General features: G+C 43.5%; 1 protein-coding gene across 3 annotated transcripts in view; it reads left to right on the top strand.

Moving 5' to 3' along the window:
- Positions 1-15,041, top strand: part of LOC115320639 (putative pre-mRNA-splicing factor ATP-dependent RNA helicase PRP1) — a 44,853-nt gene extending 29,812 nt beyond the window's left edge. For all 3 annotated transcript variants that reach the window (XM_040505089.2, XM_029980789.4, XM_029980790.4), the window contains 3 exons: positions 2,306-2,496; positions 5,996-6,165; positions 14,116-15,041. In XM_040505089.2, coding sequence (XP_040361023.1) covers positions 2,306-2,496; positions 5,996-6,165; positions 14,116-14,236 — 482 coding nt within the window. In that variant the 3' untranslated portion in view covers positions 14,237-15,041. The remainder of the gene's footprint in view (positions 1-2,305; positions 2,497-5,995; positions 6,166-14,115) is intronic.
- Positions 15,042-15,234: the final 193 nt, after the last annotated feature.

Below are 15,234 nucleotides of genomic sequence, written 5' to 3'. Positions count from 1 at the left end.
TTGGAAATGTAATTAGATTTGTAATTAAATACATTTTTGACGAAGTATTTTGTATTTGTATTTCGATACATAATTGCATGTATTTTTCCCATCCCTGCAAACACATAACAAATATTATAGCCATTAGCAACCGTCAATTGTACTTTAAATTTCGTTAGTTTGGCGCAGCGCGCACTTCCGGCGAATGGTGCGACATTCCTATCACAAGTGCTGGACTTTTGCTTTCTTAAAACTGTTTGTATGTGTGAATGTGCCTATTTGATTGCAGGATAACTTTATGCGCATACGCAATGTTGAATATTAGTGGAATGCAAGCGGGTGGAAACTTCAATCACTTCGTGCAGTGCTGCGGGGCAGTACAGATAAGAGATGAGAATTGTGTTCAAATGGAGCTTTTTAATGGTGCCTCTGAGTTTTACCTCGCATACTCAGGCGTATTAAGAAAAACGATAATCGCAAAAAGTTATATTTCATCTATGGATGCATGAAAGAAACTTCCTGATCAACAATACTAATGTAAAGGCTCGAGCTCAATGTATGCATACTTATTGGTTGCTACAGCTTGCTGATTCGCACACAAGCAAGATCCCCGAGCTTCGCAGCGTCGAAATTTCCAGCACTGGCTCGTCCACCATGCCTCGAAACACTAACAGAAAGGTTCAAGTACAAAAATACAACAAGCATGCGTTGAGACAAGCTATAAGTCTCGGGCTTGTGCTAAAGCTTCGAGGTCTGGCCATTTAGGTTAGTTTAGAGACCACAAATGACGCTCTCGGGACCAGAAAGCATGAGATAGTGGCCGTTAATAGTCCACGCTCTGTGTGTGACCTCTTGTCGACATGTCGATCGAAACCGAAGCCATGCCACTCTCCTCCCTGGCCAACTAGTTCCCAGAGTGCAACGAGCGCCGTGTTGCATGCAGGGCTTTATGGAAGTAGTCTATTGCAGATTCAAAAAAATGATTGCAACTCAAGGAGACAGCATTGTGCACCTGATTCCAAATGCCTGCAAACTAACTCTAGTCTGACAAAAAGAGATGGGTCTTTGTATGAAAGGTTCTACTACATCAATGACACAACTTACCAAAGGAAGAGGAAAGTGAATTCTGGGCGCTTTGGAATGATTAAAATATTTTGCTTTTTCTAGCGGATAAGGGCCAACTTGACCGTTGTCCTAGGCTGAGAAAAGCTTACGAGCAGAAGGTTTGAAATCTCCTTGACACCTCTGCTTATGCAGAGGTGTCAAGGAAAAGCTGAATTTGTAATATAAAACGAATGTGCAAGCACAGGAGTGATATGTAGATAAATTGAGAAGAGAGGAGAAACTTCCGAATGTCATCCTCGGGGAATTGAACCTATAAACCCAAAATTGTGAGCCCGACGCACAAACATTGCAAAAGGGGCAGACTTGTGAAGTGGTGGTTATTAAGGGGTCCACGAAACAATTTTTTCAACTTTCGCTAAATAGGGTACTAGTCAGAATCACTCGCTGACGTTAATAACCAAATGAACTTTCCTCATTTTTTCTTTCTAAGCAATAGCAGTCGGCAAATAAATTCAGAAATATGAGCATCATTCATCCCCTCAACTCTGAGCCAGAACAAGCAGCTACGTGATCTGATGCGTATCTTATGCCGCCAACGTTAATCATAGCCACGCGCTGGGGTTTTGGGAGTAGAAAACGTGTGCTGAGCTCCATGCGTTGTTAGAGTTCGGCTATTCGTATCACCGCAGTTGTTGGACACTAGTGACTACCCAAGTGTTCGCTGAGGCATTAATTGTTACGAGCCGAAATCGAGTGCTCACGCAGCTCTCATGTCCAATCCATGAGCCATGCTCGACTGTCATGAGGCAGGTGGTTTCGATCCCACAATTGCGTCGTCAAGCTTTGCAAAGGCGAGACTGAAAGAAATGCTAGTCCCCTTTACTTTTATCCTCGCAATTTCACCGCGACCAAGAAGCTTCTGAATCAGTGGCGGTCCGTGCGTGTATACTTGGGCCAGGCTAGGACCAGTACGCCTCTGTAAAGTCATGAACATTCCAACCTGATATTGTTTCATGACCCCTTTAAATGCTATTACATTTCTTTCACCAGTCAGCCCCACAGAACGTCCAAGTAGCGCAAACGGGTAGCATCGAGTGTCTCGAAGCTGCCCGCTCATGAAAGACTATAAGCAGCTTTTGGTTTTTCTCCCTTGGTTCGTATCCTTTCCCCTGCACTAATTCAAATAATAGGCCTCATTACCATAGATTTCTCCCTGTTTCTAGCTGTTTAAATATTAAATCTTTTGTTTCTATTTACGCAGACCATGAAGACACCCAGTGGTGCTACGACAACTTTGTCAACTACCGGTCGATGAAGAGCGCCGACAACGTGCGGCAACAGCTGTCCCGCATCATGGACCGCTTCAACCTGCGGCGGACCTCTACAGAGTTTACCAGCAAGGACTACTACGTCAACATCCGCAAGACCCTTGTGTCAGGCTTTTTCATGCAGGTAAGGCTTTTTTTTCTCACACTTTCTGAGCATTTGGCCACCTACTTCCTTTAAAGGGATGCTGAACCGAAAATCGAATTTCGGAAAACAATGCAGAATCGATAGCCGGGACACTACACATCCCAAAACGTCACTCATAAAGCGGTATCTCTAATGGATTGTTGTATTTTTGTAAAAGAAAAGCGCACTCGCACAAGGCCGAAAAGACGCGTGACCTCGCAATTCTCATTTCCTCCTCTTAAACAACGCAGAATCGATAGCTGGGACAATACAAATCCCAAAACGTCACTCGTAAAGCGGTATCTCCAACGGATTGTTGTATTTCTGGAAAAGAAAGCGCGCTCGCGCAAGGCCGGAAAGACGCGTGACCTCGCAATTCTCATTTCCTCCTCTTTTTGCTTCGACACCGCGAGGGCACGAATAGGAAAGGGAGCGAGGCCATTTCTCCTCCTTCTCAACTCTTCTGCGATAAGATTTCGCACCACCCCTCATTATGCTTGATGACATTTTAGTCAATATTATGAGCTTCCTCCCAAGAAGTCTTGTGGTCACGACAGTATCCCCTCGTTCATTGTAAAAGGCTGTGCAGATGTTTTTTCTCCTTTGCTTGTTCACATATTTACATTGCCTTTAAACATTCTGTGTTTCCGAGCACTTGGAAGAAAGGCGTTTTGGTTCCGTTACTGAAATCAAGAAACCCTGCCTCTGTGTCTACTCTTTGTTACCGGCATTCTCTAAAGTTTTTGAAAAAGTTGTACACATGCATCTGTCTAGCATCTTCAAAAGAGTCATAGTTGAGAATCAGCATGGCTTTATGAGCTGCCGTTTCGTTGCAACTAACCTTGCCACTTTCCTGAGCGACGTGGCACCAAGCATTTCCTGTCGTGAACAAACTGATACAGTCTATTTCGATTGCAGTAAGGCCTTTGATCGTGTTAGTCATGAAATCTTACTTCGTAAATTATCTTTTCATGGTTTAAGTGTCTGTTACTGTTTTTGGTTTTCTAGCTATCTTTGAGATAGACTAAACTGCATTTCCCACGGGGTCGGTTCCCCTTCGGAGTGCCGCAAGGTTCAAATATAGGTCCTTTACTTTTTAATGTGTTTGTTAATGACATTCATGAAGTGATACAGTACTCCACCCTGTCCGCTGCCGATATGAAGCTATATTGCAAAATTCAATGTCTTCATGACTGCGCCTTGCTGCAAATCGACATCGATGCTATATGTGCATGGCGTGTAGATAATCAGCTTGACCTAAATCTTCGCAAAACGCAGGTCCTTTCATTCACATGCAAAACCCTTCCTGTTCTTTTTGATTGCTGTCTAGACAACACTCTTGTTAAACGTGTGTCGGTTGTGCGGGATCTTGACGTTATGCTAGATGAAAAGCTGAACTTCAACAGTCATGTTGGAATGATCCTGTCAACCTCTTTTAAAGGGCAACTCCACTTCATTTTTGGTTTTGATTAAATAATGCAGTCCTCTTTAGTATCGTTTTTGGAAGACCACACGTCAAATATTACGACGCTGTTCTGTCTAAATGTTTCTTAAACGGTCCGGCAAACTTTGCAACTCGCCAAGTTGCCGAAATCGGCTGACTCGAGCGGGCGAATTCAGGCGCAACCAACAGCGCAGTCAAGGCTACGGCATGGGCGGAGCCAACATTGAGCTAAACGTCATCATCATGGCCCCCTTTTGCTTGTTTTTACTTTTCCGATCGAGCGTAGCGCATGACGTCGTCTCACCGTTTGTGATTATTGCCTCTCGGAGTTTCGTCCACACTATGGACACCACGTGCGCAGAGTCGCAGACTTATGCCGCAGTTGTGTAGAAGTCGTCAAATGCCGTAGACACCAAGACGTGGCGAAGAGTGCGATGCAGACGACACTCGCGCCTGCCGCACTCCCGCCGTCCCCATCCCGCCCGTCGTTGGGCCGAGGATCACGTGACATCTCATACCGTGTGATGGCCATGTACTTGGCGGCCCGAGGCTTGCCTCAGGCCGCCAAGTACATGGTAGGTACTTGCCAGACGGAGCCGAAGTTTCGGTTTCGATTTCCGCTTGTTTAAAATTAGATTTAAAAATATATATCTTATTTTTCGCGAAGCAAACGACGTAGTGTCTTTTACTAGGGCTTTTTAATTCGAAATCACTCATTATCCCGAAATCTTTGGAATTGAGTGGAGTTGCCCTTTAAAATGTTGGGCATTGTTACTCGCCTTAGTTTTGTGTTTCGCTACCTTTTATGTTTTTTTGTTGTTTTTTTTGTATTGTACAGAAGCCTTATTTTGCCCAAATTAGACTTTACTTCAGTTGTCTGGAACATCCTTAGTGCCACTGCTGCAGCGACGTTAGAGTGTGCCCAAAAACGATTTGCACATATGTTTTCTCGCAAGACAAGACCTATCCAAGCCCTACTCATATGTGAATGTGCTTAATCGCTTAGGATTGGTGGAGTTAAAAACAAGATGCAGCAGATGTGATCTCATATTTTTGTTCAAGTGTCTGCATGGGTATTATGACTGTCCTTTTATTGTGTCTTGCATCAATCTAAATGTCTGTTGGACATTTTTGCAACAACCGCACGTTTGTCCTTTAATCCTATGCATTGTTTCTCTCCTGTAGTTTGCATACAGAACTATTTTAATCATGTTGATACCTGCCTTAATGATGACATCACATCATTCAAGAAAAGCGTTGACAATCTGATTTAGTGCATTGTCGTCGGGTCATTTTCTGGATTTATTTGTTTTGTCGTTTTCACCTTTGTAATATGACTTGGTGCTTTACCGTCCTAGGCTTCTGACCGTTGGTAGGCACTGAAAAAAAAGATAATAAATAAAAGGTGACGTCAACATTCTCCTTCATTCGCTCCTTTATTTTCCAAAAATACGACTATCCGCTCGAGATATGGCTATATGAGCGATGTTTCATAGTTTATGGCACCCTGTTGGGGGGGGGGGGGGGGGGGGGGGGGAACACTTCTGCAAGCTTATTTTGTGAGATCCAAATTTTGGTTCAGCATCCCTTTAATGTTGTTAGGCCTGAAATTGGCAGGGATGCATTTGAAGCTGCGTTTATCCATAAAGAATGTTTTTGGATAATTGCTGAACTGATTGAATTGCGTTGTGCTTGCATTCTGAGAGTCTACAGGCGAGCAGAGAGATGAATGCATCCTCTTTTAAATACATTGGCCAATATTTCATACATTATATGAGACTATCACTCTAGATTAGCCTTCAAGAGGCAGACAAATCCACCGCGAAATGAGAGTTTGGTACGTCCGAGATTCACATTGTGGGCCTCTCTGTCACACAAATGCATAGTTTTTGTCTACAAGGTATATTTTGTATTTTTAGAGCTGGGGGGGCATGCACTGGACCTCATTTCTTACTGTTCACTATTTCAGTTTAAATAGCCATTTTGGGGAGTTTTGTGGAGTGCACACGTCAGGTGCATAAGTGGTATCATAAGGGTCTGTTTTGTCTTATGCAGGTGGCTCACCTGGAGCGAACAGGCCACTACCTGACCATCAAGGACAACCAAGTGGTGCAGCTGCACCCATCAACATGCCTGGACCACAAGCCCGAGTGGGTGGTCTACAACGAGTTTGTGCTCACCACCAAGAACTACATCCGCACCGTCACTGACATCAAGCCAGAGTGGTAAGAGCCAACCTGCAGTATCTCTGCGGTAGACATCTGGGCTTTAGCACTTGGGCACAGATTGTACTTTAAGCTCTCTGCAGAAGATTCTCATATTCTGCACAGATTTCTGAAGAGGTGGATGGCTATGCTCAATCTGATTGTCTTTGAGACTGTGGCGACATTTTTGCACCTCAGAAAGACGTTCCCTATATCTGGTGTGAGCAAAGCCTGCTCACACCATTCGGATAACGACTCATTCAGCTCGGATGGAATAAAGAATGGACCTCTTTCTAGCAAGCTTCTGCACATGCATACACCCTCTTTCCTGGCCTTGCTTCTCGCTGTCGCCATTTTCAGAGGGCACCATTCCACACAACCAGCATGTTGCGTCTATCTTTGCGCATATTTTGTCTTTTTGATTTTCTCTTGAGTATTAGTAAAAACCAATTAAAACCGATACAACGGCAGAATGCCAGTGTGTTTGACCGGCAGAGGCGCGTTGGGCTGCCCTTCATTTGTAGTTAGCAAACAGCTCCCCAGATGGCACTCATTGCTTGCAAGAGGCAGAGCCATTCATACTGAGAGAGTTTGGCCTTTTTAACCCTTTATTGATGAGATATACAGGAATTTCTTAAAACATTAATTTTTTTAAAGATATTAATGTTCAACAAGATCAAATAAAAGAACACAGTAGAAATAAAAAAAAAAAGCCGTTTACAACTCCCTGTAACGCCGAATTAGAGCGCAGCTCTTGAGGAGGAGGAGGAGGGAAGGGTACTGGGGGGTGGGTCAAGTGACCTCGGGGGGGGCGGGGGGGTCACGTGACCTTGGGGGTCACGTGACCTTGGGGGTCACGTGACCTTGTGGGTCACGTGATCTTGTGGGAGTCACGTGACCTTGTGGGCGTCACGTGACGTCGGGGGATCACGTGACCTGGGGCCACGTGACGATACCGATGACGTCATCAGTAGCGTCACTGATGACGCCATCAGTGATGATGATGACGATGCGGATGCCGGTGACGTCATCAGTGACGTCACTAATGACGTCATCAGTGATGATGACGATGACGATGCGGATGCCGGTGACGTCATCAGTGACGTCACTGACGACGTCATCAGTGCCTATGACGTCAACGGGGGGGTCACGTGACCTCGGGGGGTATCCCCAGGTCACGTGACCCCAGGGGGGGTCACGACCTGGGTAACCATCGTGACCCTCGTGAGGGTAACCCTAGTAACCCTTGTGAGGGAAACTCGTGACCCTCGTGAGGGTAACTCTCGTGACCCTCGTAAGGGTAACTCTCATAACCCTCGTGACCCTCGTGAGGGTAACTAACCCTCGTAACCCTCGTGAGGGTAACTCTCATAACCCTCGTGACCCTCGTGAGGGTAACCCTCGTGAAGGTTACCCTCACGAGGGTTACTAACCCTCGTAACCCTCAAAAGGGTTACCTTCATGAGGGTTACCCTCACGAGGGTTACTAACCCTCGTAACCCTCGTGAGGGTTACAAGGGTAAGTAACCCTCGCGAGGGTTAGTTACCCTTGTAACCCTCACGAGGGTTACAAGGGTAACTAACCCTTGTAACCCCCGTAACCCTCGTGAGGGTTACGAGGGTTACGAGGGTTAGTTACCCTCGTGGCCCTCGTGATCCTCGTGAGGGTAACCCTCATGAGATTAACCCTCGTAACCCTCGTAACCCTCACGAGGGTTACGAGGGTTGCGGTTACGCCGACGCCGACGGCGACGCCGCTCAAGCCGGGAACGGGCCCCTAAGAGCTGCGCTCTAAAAAAAAAACGTGAGGTGAATTGGCCAGTTATTAGTGATGGGATGTTTTGGTGGCGTCACCTTGCGGGCACCCTCCTATGACGGAGCCGGGAGGATGCGAGCAGGCAGACGACGCGCTAGGTCAAAGCACGGACTGGCTATGTTAGTTTGCATCTATGCCGATTAAAAGTGGTTCATTTATTAGGGAAACGTGTATGACATTTTTGTAAGTGATTTTTCTAATGAAAAACAGTGCCTCAAAGTTGCTTTTCATATTAAAAAAAACTTTAAAATGTTTGAAAACAAGCCTGGAGCTTCACGTTACAGCTTGCGCAGAGTGCATTAGGGCTATTCACAGCTTCTCTGATTCTTGTTTTTTCGGATCCATGGAGGCTGCTGCAGAAAAAAGTTCTCTACCCCAGTACAAAAAAGAAGGATGCATTTACCAGAGTAAATGATGTGCTGTCATCTTAGCTCTGCATGTGCACGCAGTTGTGTTGCAAAGCGCTGCACACTTGTTTTAGCTACATTGAGCTTGCCGATACCGACACTTTTATCCAAGTGACTCGACAGTCGCTGCCAAGCAAATGCTCATCAGCTGACGCTTAGCTCCTCCCAAATCAAATATGTGGCAAAAAGTTAGTGACATTGCGACTTTTGCTTGAAACAAAAATTATATTTCCTAAATTCTTAAATTGTCGGCCATGCCCCAGCCAATTCAGGCAATTGACTAATTTGTTCTATCCTCTTTCTACTAAGAATTGTTTACAAATTTGTAATCGCTCGGCTGAAAAGTGCATCGCGCATTATGCGCATTTGGGTGTGCAAAATTTTAACATACGAACGATAGTAATTCATAGCAAGTGTGTTCCTCATTTTTTTTTTAACGTACTAGATTTAAGACCTCGATCGCGAGGGAGGTCTCATACATTTTGCATTGATCGGATTAATAAGCAGGAATTTAGTTGAAACGACTCTGGAAGCCGGCCACCGCTTCTTCCTGCCAGTTATTTGGTGGAAATGTTTGTTTACTTACTGGTTTGCAAAATAAAGGAATCAACTCGGAACTAATGAGACCAACGCTCATAGAACACATTAGAACCAACAGGACACATGGAGTCGCTTTCACTAAAGTGTTTACTACACACGTGAGAGGTTCTCGAATTTCGCTTTTCTATTTTCAGTTTGAGACATTGCTTTCCTTATCCAAGTCATAATAAAAAATACATCCTATTCGCCGTGGTAGATTTGTACTGGGATAATGTGCTGGATATTCTATTTTCATCATCAAGCTTTTTGTACTGGGGTAGAGAACAGTACACCACCATCCGAGCGCTTCGACACCTCAGCACCAAAAGTGTTTGTTGAGCACCAAAAGTGTTTGTTGGCACGACTACACGTGCCACATGCGGTTTCAAACTTTGGTAAAATATCCTACTTCAAGCATCACTTCGCCAAATAAGCACAACGCGTGAAACAGACTTTCCCGCATGTTACCCAAACAGTGCATGAAGCAAGCTGACAAGCCGAAGGATCAAAGATCTGCGCGGTCTGTCCCAGTCTGTCCTACCTGTGACGTCACAAATGATCATGATGATAGCTAGAGAAGCGCCCCCTGTAGTTTGCATACGGCGCCAATAGCTTTGTTGCCTGTAGGCAACACAAGGTGAAAGTCAGAAAGTGGCTCCCTTGCATAACCTCTATGGATCACTAACATCTGTGCATGCGATAGCCTCAAGTATAAAACGGTCACCTATCGTAAAATATTAGTGGCAAAAGAAAAACACTTATCCATATTTTATGGATTTCCTCCATTCTTGGTCAACGCATTTTTGGTGCCAACACTATTTTTTTTTTCATCAACTATTTGCATATTTTTTTACTAGATGGCACTGTAGTTTCAATATTCAAGAATGTTGCCAGACTACTAGATTTGAAGAATGTGACAAAGCAACCTATTAAACAATTGAAACGATGTTGTTGCCTGCAGGGAACATTTGTCAACGAAGGGTTGAGATTTTGACAGCCTGGCAACCACAGCAGCAGAGTCTGACAAAGGGGGGGATGACTACTTCCGTCCGCCATTTTGGGGCTCTGACTCGTAGAAATTCCATGCAATTTCTCAGGAGTAAAAAATACAAAGTAACACCATTTTGTATTATCACGAAATCCGCTGGTTTTAGCAGGCAACAAGTTCTGCCCATTGGCCAAACTCTCTAAGTATAAACGGCTCTGGCAAAAGGCAGAGCCGTTTATACTGAGAGTTTGTGAACCTCGCAAGATGTGAGGTTCACTCGAAAATCTAACATTCTTTCCACAACATTCACAATTGGTGGTTGATCAGTTGCACTTTCAACTGATACTGAATATGTAAAAGGTTGTTTTATATCCGATTTAAGGGAAAATGCAAGTAAAAAAAATGGAAATGTTTTGTAAAGATGTGATTTCGTCTTTTGGGGCATTTTATTATCTTTGACTTTTCATATTCATATTTTATGTATAAAATAATAAGCACCGAATATGATCTTAAAATTAGTCAAATACACACTTGAAGGACTCCCGGCGACCCAGAAAGGCATTAATTTAAGCTATTTTTGTGTGTGCGATTCTTCAAATTATGGTGCTTCCCGCTTTCATATTTATTTCAAGAAGTAGGCCTAGCTGTCTTCTCTCCGCCGCATTCCTCGGTAGCTTTAAATTCTCAAGAAAATTTAATAGTTTGCACACAATAATTTTTGTTCTGAAGGGGGGACATGGGTCTTTGTTGCCAAAATTTTCCTAAAAATGTTTTTTTAAATGGGGATTTTAATACCTACCGTTATTTTGCCAAGTTTCTAATTTTGTGGATCAATATTAGTGATATAATATCAATTCATAATACAGGGGTGTGACATCTGCGCCAATTGTGCCATTTTGATACAAACCTAATCTTCTGTGTCTACTGGACAAGCGCCCACTCAAACTTTGGAGATAATCGCAAAAAAAAAATGGGGGATGGGCCCTTCTCCAGTCATCAATTTTACATATAATTGTACTGTGTGTATTTTCTCAGATCCTGCAAATTTAGGAATGGGCGCTTAGTGTGGTGTGGATGGATGCATGGTATTCTGCAGTAGTTGCGCCAAAAACGCGAAATTGGTCGAAATTGCGCCACACTGCGCCAAAGTAACGCAAAAACTAAAAAGAAAAGTTTGCGGCTACGCTAGATTTAGCGGGAAACGAGAGCTTGGTTGGCAACATTCAATCTCGTCCTAGTAAAGTACACGGCACGGGTACAGGTGGCATGAGCAACCGTCGGATGGGTGGAAGAAAAAAACATTCTCGTTCCTGAATGCTGGTAACCTAACCCATCCCAACCTATTTCCGCGCTGACACCAGTCGTGGTCTCTTTCCGACCTCTTTGAAAATAGCAAGAGTGCACGTGCATAGCTTTGACATGCGCTGAAAATGCGAGAGAGCACGCGCCTCGGGGGGGGGAGGGGGGAGGGGGGGGAAGGAGGGGGGGAGGGGGGGAGGGAGGGGGGAGGGGGGGGAGGGAGGGAGGGAGGGGGAGGGGGAGGGAGGGAGGGAGGGAGGGAGGGAGGGAGGGGAGGAGGAGCAGCAGCTTCGACGGTACTTCAAAGATTAATTCCTGCAGCCTCCGTGCACCAAATTGATAAATAATCTCGATATTCGTGATCCTGGAGGCCGAATGAAGGCCATTGAAGGTTTTTTTTCCTCAAATACAGAACCGCTTCAGTTTCCCTTTAATCTCAAAAGTACTTCCAACATATTTTTTATACTTCATGGTGCATTAAACATAAATTTTTTGTTTACTGTTTCTCTATTGTTTCTGAAAACAAAGGCAAGTGAGTTGTAATTACCTTGAGGATTGTACTACTGACTGAAAAAATGGCCATATATTTGCAATCTGCAAGAAAAATTGAACAAGCTTGTGCACTTTCATTAAGTTCCATCAAGCAATAAAGATGAAAGCTCCGAGACCAGTGTTTCCCCTTAATATTGTCCTACCACAACCAAATTTAGCATGCATATGCTTTAGGACAGGGGAGACACCCATCCCCGCAAGGTTGTTGAATTTACAACTGTGGTCCTCACCATCTTTTTCAAACTGAAAAGCACTACTGGCAACAGTGAAAAAGTGCTGTCGGCAGAAGGCAGGGGTTCACTGTGGGCAGAATTTGTTTCCAGCTGATTACAAGAAGTTTAATGGTGTCAAATGAATGCACAGCAGCCCGAAACAAATGTGCTGTATACCTTGTTTTCTAGACGGTCTGCTTGATCTGCGAGCCTGCCTGTTAGTGATGTGATGGCGCTGAAAAAAGCGCGGATATATTTGAATGTTGGTTTTTGTATCATATTTATGTGCCGATTTAACAAAAACTATTTTGAATTTCGCGATATTAAATAGCATGTCGGAAAGGGGAAAGGCCGATGATTTATAAAATATAATAGTTGAAGTAGCTAAAAAATAGCTGGAGTACCTCTTTAAGGTGGAATAAACATATTGTTTATGTAACAGCAAAAGCTAGTCCACCACTGTGATTTATAAAGTGAAATATAGGTTGGGGGCTTGCCCTGTATTATTAAAGGAAACCTTGTACTTTTTGCCTATGTGGCTTATATTTTGATATGTGAGTGCAATTTGGGACCCCTACAGATAAAATGATATGATAGAAAAGACAGAATCGTCTCCCTTGATTTTGTTTTAGCATATTATTTCAGAGCCAGTATAACTGAGATTAAGTCATCACTGCACTGGACTCCTCCGAGTCAGAAACATTTTATGCGTCCATCTCAATCTTTTCCATAATACTTTTATACAATTGTACTGGTATCTGTAAATTTATATACATTTTAAAGCCTACTTATGCATCACAGGGGAAATATAATTTTAAAAAGTTCATTTAAAGACAAAACTGACATTTTTAAATGGTCTTTTTTTCTCCACCGTCTGTTGAAGACTGGAGTACGCTGCTTAATGATATAGTTGAATCAACATTGTTGTAGCTGTTTTTTTCAAAGTGCAAGTGTATGTTTAAAGGGGCGATGCAACAATTTTATTTTTGAAGGAATTTGCAGTTTTTTTAATTTTTACATTGTTTATCGTACCAAAATGAATGGAGAAACCACTTCATTCTTTTTAAATATTGTGATTTTGTGACATACCGTATTTACTCGCATATTGGTCGATACGTCGTATAGGTCGACCCCCTAACTTCGGGACCCCCGAAAAAAAAAAAAAAGTTGAAAAATATAATACCGGGATTCGCGTATTGGTCGACCCCCCAGTTTTGATGAGGCGATTTCGACCTATACGCGAGTAAATACGGTAATAGCAAAGCGAAAAACTGGAATATGTCGCACTTTGCAGCCGCAAGTGGCGGCCATGGGAACTAAGGCGTGATGCCAACCTGGGTGCATCGTAATAAGTTGGAAGAAGTGCCATTATGTGCGCAGTCTAAGGCTATCATTTATCTTTTGTAAATATTGTTGTTTCAACATGAGTAAATGCATCAAAACCCTCATATCATCGACAAAATTGTACTATATTCAGTTTTAGTGGCACCATCTGCCCTAGGTAAACAAAACTCGAGTCTCACCCCGTCACTACTACATCAGTCTGACTTCCTCACAACAAGGCTAGCACTTGCCCCTCTCTCATCCTCCACATCGGTCAGACCAACCTTCAAGGTCGCCATGTGAATCGCAAGCAGACTCGGTGCGTGCTGGAGGCTGTGAAAGAGTACTCAGCTGGATACTCTTTCACCAGTGCAGTTGGCTACACGTCAATGCGCACGTGACTCGGAAGACGGTGTAAGAGTTGAGAGTGGTAGGGAGGCGCCCAAAACTTCAATTGTTTGACAATTGTTAAAAAAATAACTATAGTGCACTGCTCCCCCCCCCAAATTTTTTTTTGACTTCTTTACTCCAGATGTAACAGGGAACAACTCCTACAATTATTTGACCGAAGTCCACCATAAATTTTTGCATGTTTTAAGCTTTTTTAAAATCTTTTGTGTGTATGTGCTTTCCCTTCTGTGTTACCTCTTGAGGTAGTGTAGGTGTGCTTATAAATAAATAAAATAAGATGTTAATTAGGCCATGACCAAAAATGTTTTAATGAAGTGTTTGTTCTTTTGATCTTGTATATGTATTTTAACTGATATATGTATATTTCTTTTCCTTTTGTTTCAGGCTAATAAAGATAGCCCCCAACTACTATGACATGGCAAATTTCCCACAGTGTGAAGCCAAGCGTCAGCTGGAGGTACTCGTTGCCAAGATGGAGACAAGGCAGTATCAAGAAGGCTTCTGATGTGCTGCAATGAAGTGGGCGTACCAAGCCAGATGGTGTACAAACTGATGGTTCATTTAGTTGTCATGCCTCACACGAGTATCATTCTGCCCATAAAAATCCGAAGCACAACAGCAAGAGCACCTGGTTTTCCCATGCGCATACCAGACATTCATTGTGTACTTGACTTCAGTAAGCAGTGTGCTTAGTGTACAATGCTTTCCAAACTTTAATGGAACACGCAAACTGTCTCTTCTCATGAGAGTGCTATGCTGGCAGCAGCCGAGCAACAGTTTTGTGATGTACCACTCGACAAACCATCCCGAAGTGTTACGTCAAGAAGCCTTTGTTTAGCTTCATCCAGGATAGCTCTGCCATGAGAAGACGCTCGGTTCCCATGTTCCATTAAATTTTTGGTCAGCACTGTACATTCTGCTGCGTTCACTGTTTTCATTGAGTGGGACAGCATCGGCATTGTGCACTTCCTTGGGTTTAGCGACATTATCAGACCCATATTCCATTGTCCCTCATACTAGAAGCAATGCTGGTTTTCTTTTTTCTGTTTTGTTGCAAAGGCAGTTACTGGTGAGTGCACATGGAATAGCATTTGTTCCAATTTGCAACTGTAGCTTGCCAGATTAAAAGCATTCAAATGTTGCCCTTTTGTGTGTGTGCTTCAGGATGCTTTGGTTTTTACTCAACTTTGCCTTTGCCAAGGCTTTGACATTCCTGTTCTGTATCAAGTGCAAGAATGGATAGGTCAATAGCCTGGAAGACCACTGGGTGCAGAGTAATGTTTAATAAAATATGTGCAGTGACTGTCCCACATTGTGCTGTGTGAATGAGCATTTTGGGCTGTTAAACATGTTTCACATAATTTGGACCCAATGTAGTGCTACTGCAATAGCGATAATGAGATGTGCTGCCTTGCAGGCTGCAGCCATCTATTTCCATGGGATATTAACATGTGCCCATGACTGTCAGAAGAATCTTGCCATTTATTTTCTTAATTTTCAAAA

This window comes from Ixodes scapularis, unplaced genomic scaffold (genome assembly GCF_016920785.2).
Source record: "Ixodes scapularis isolate PalLabHiFi unplaced genomic scaffold, ASM1692078v2 PGA_scaffold9__187_contigs__length_104089568, whole genome shotgun sequence".
Taxonomy (NCBI): domain Eukaryota; kingdom Metazoa; phylum Arthropoda; class Arachnida; order Ixodida; family Ixodidae; genus Ixodes; species Ixodes scapularis.
This window is presented reverse-complemented; position numbering and strand designations above follow the sequence as displayed.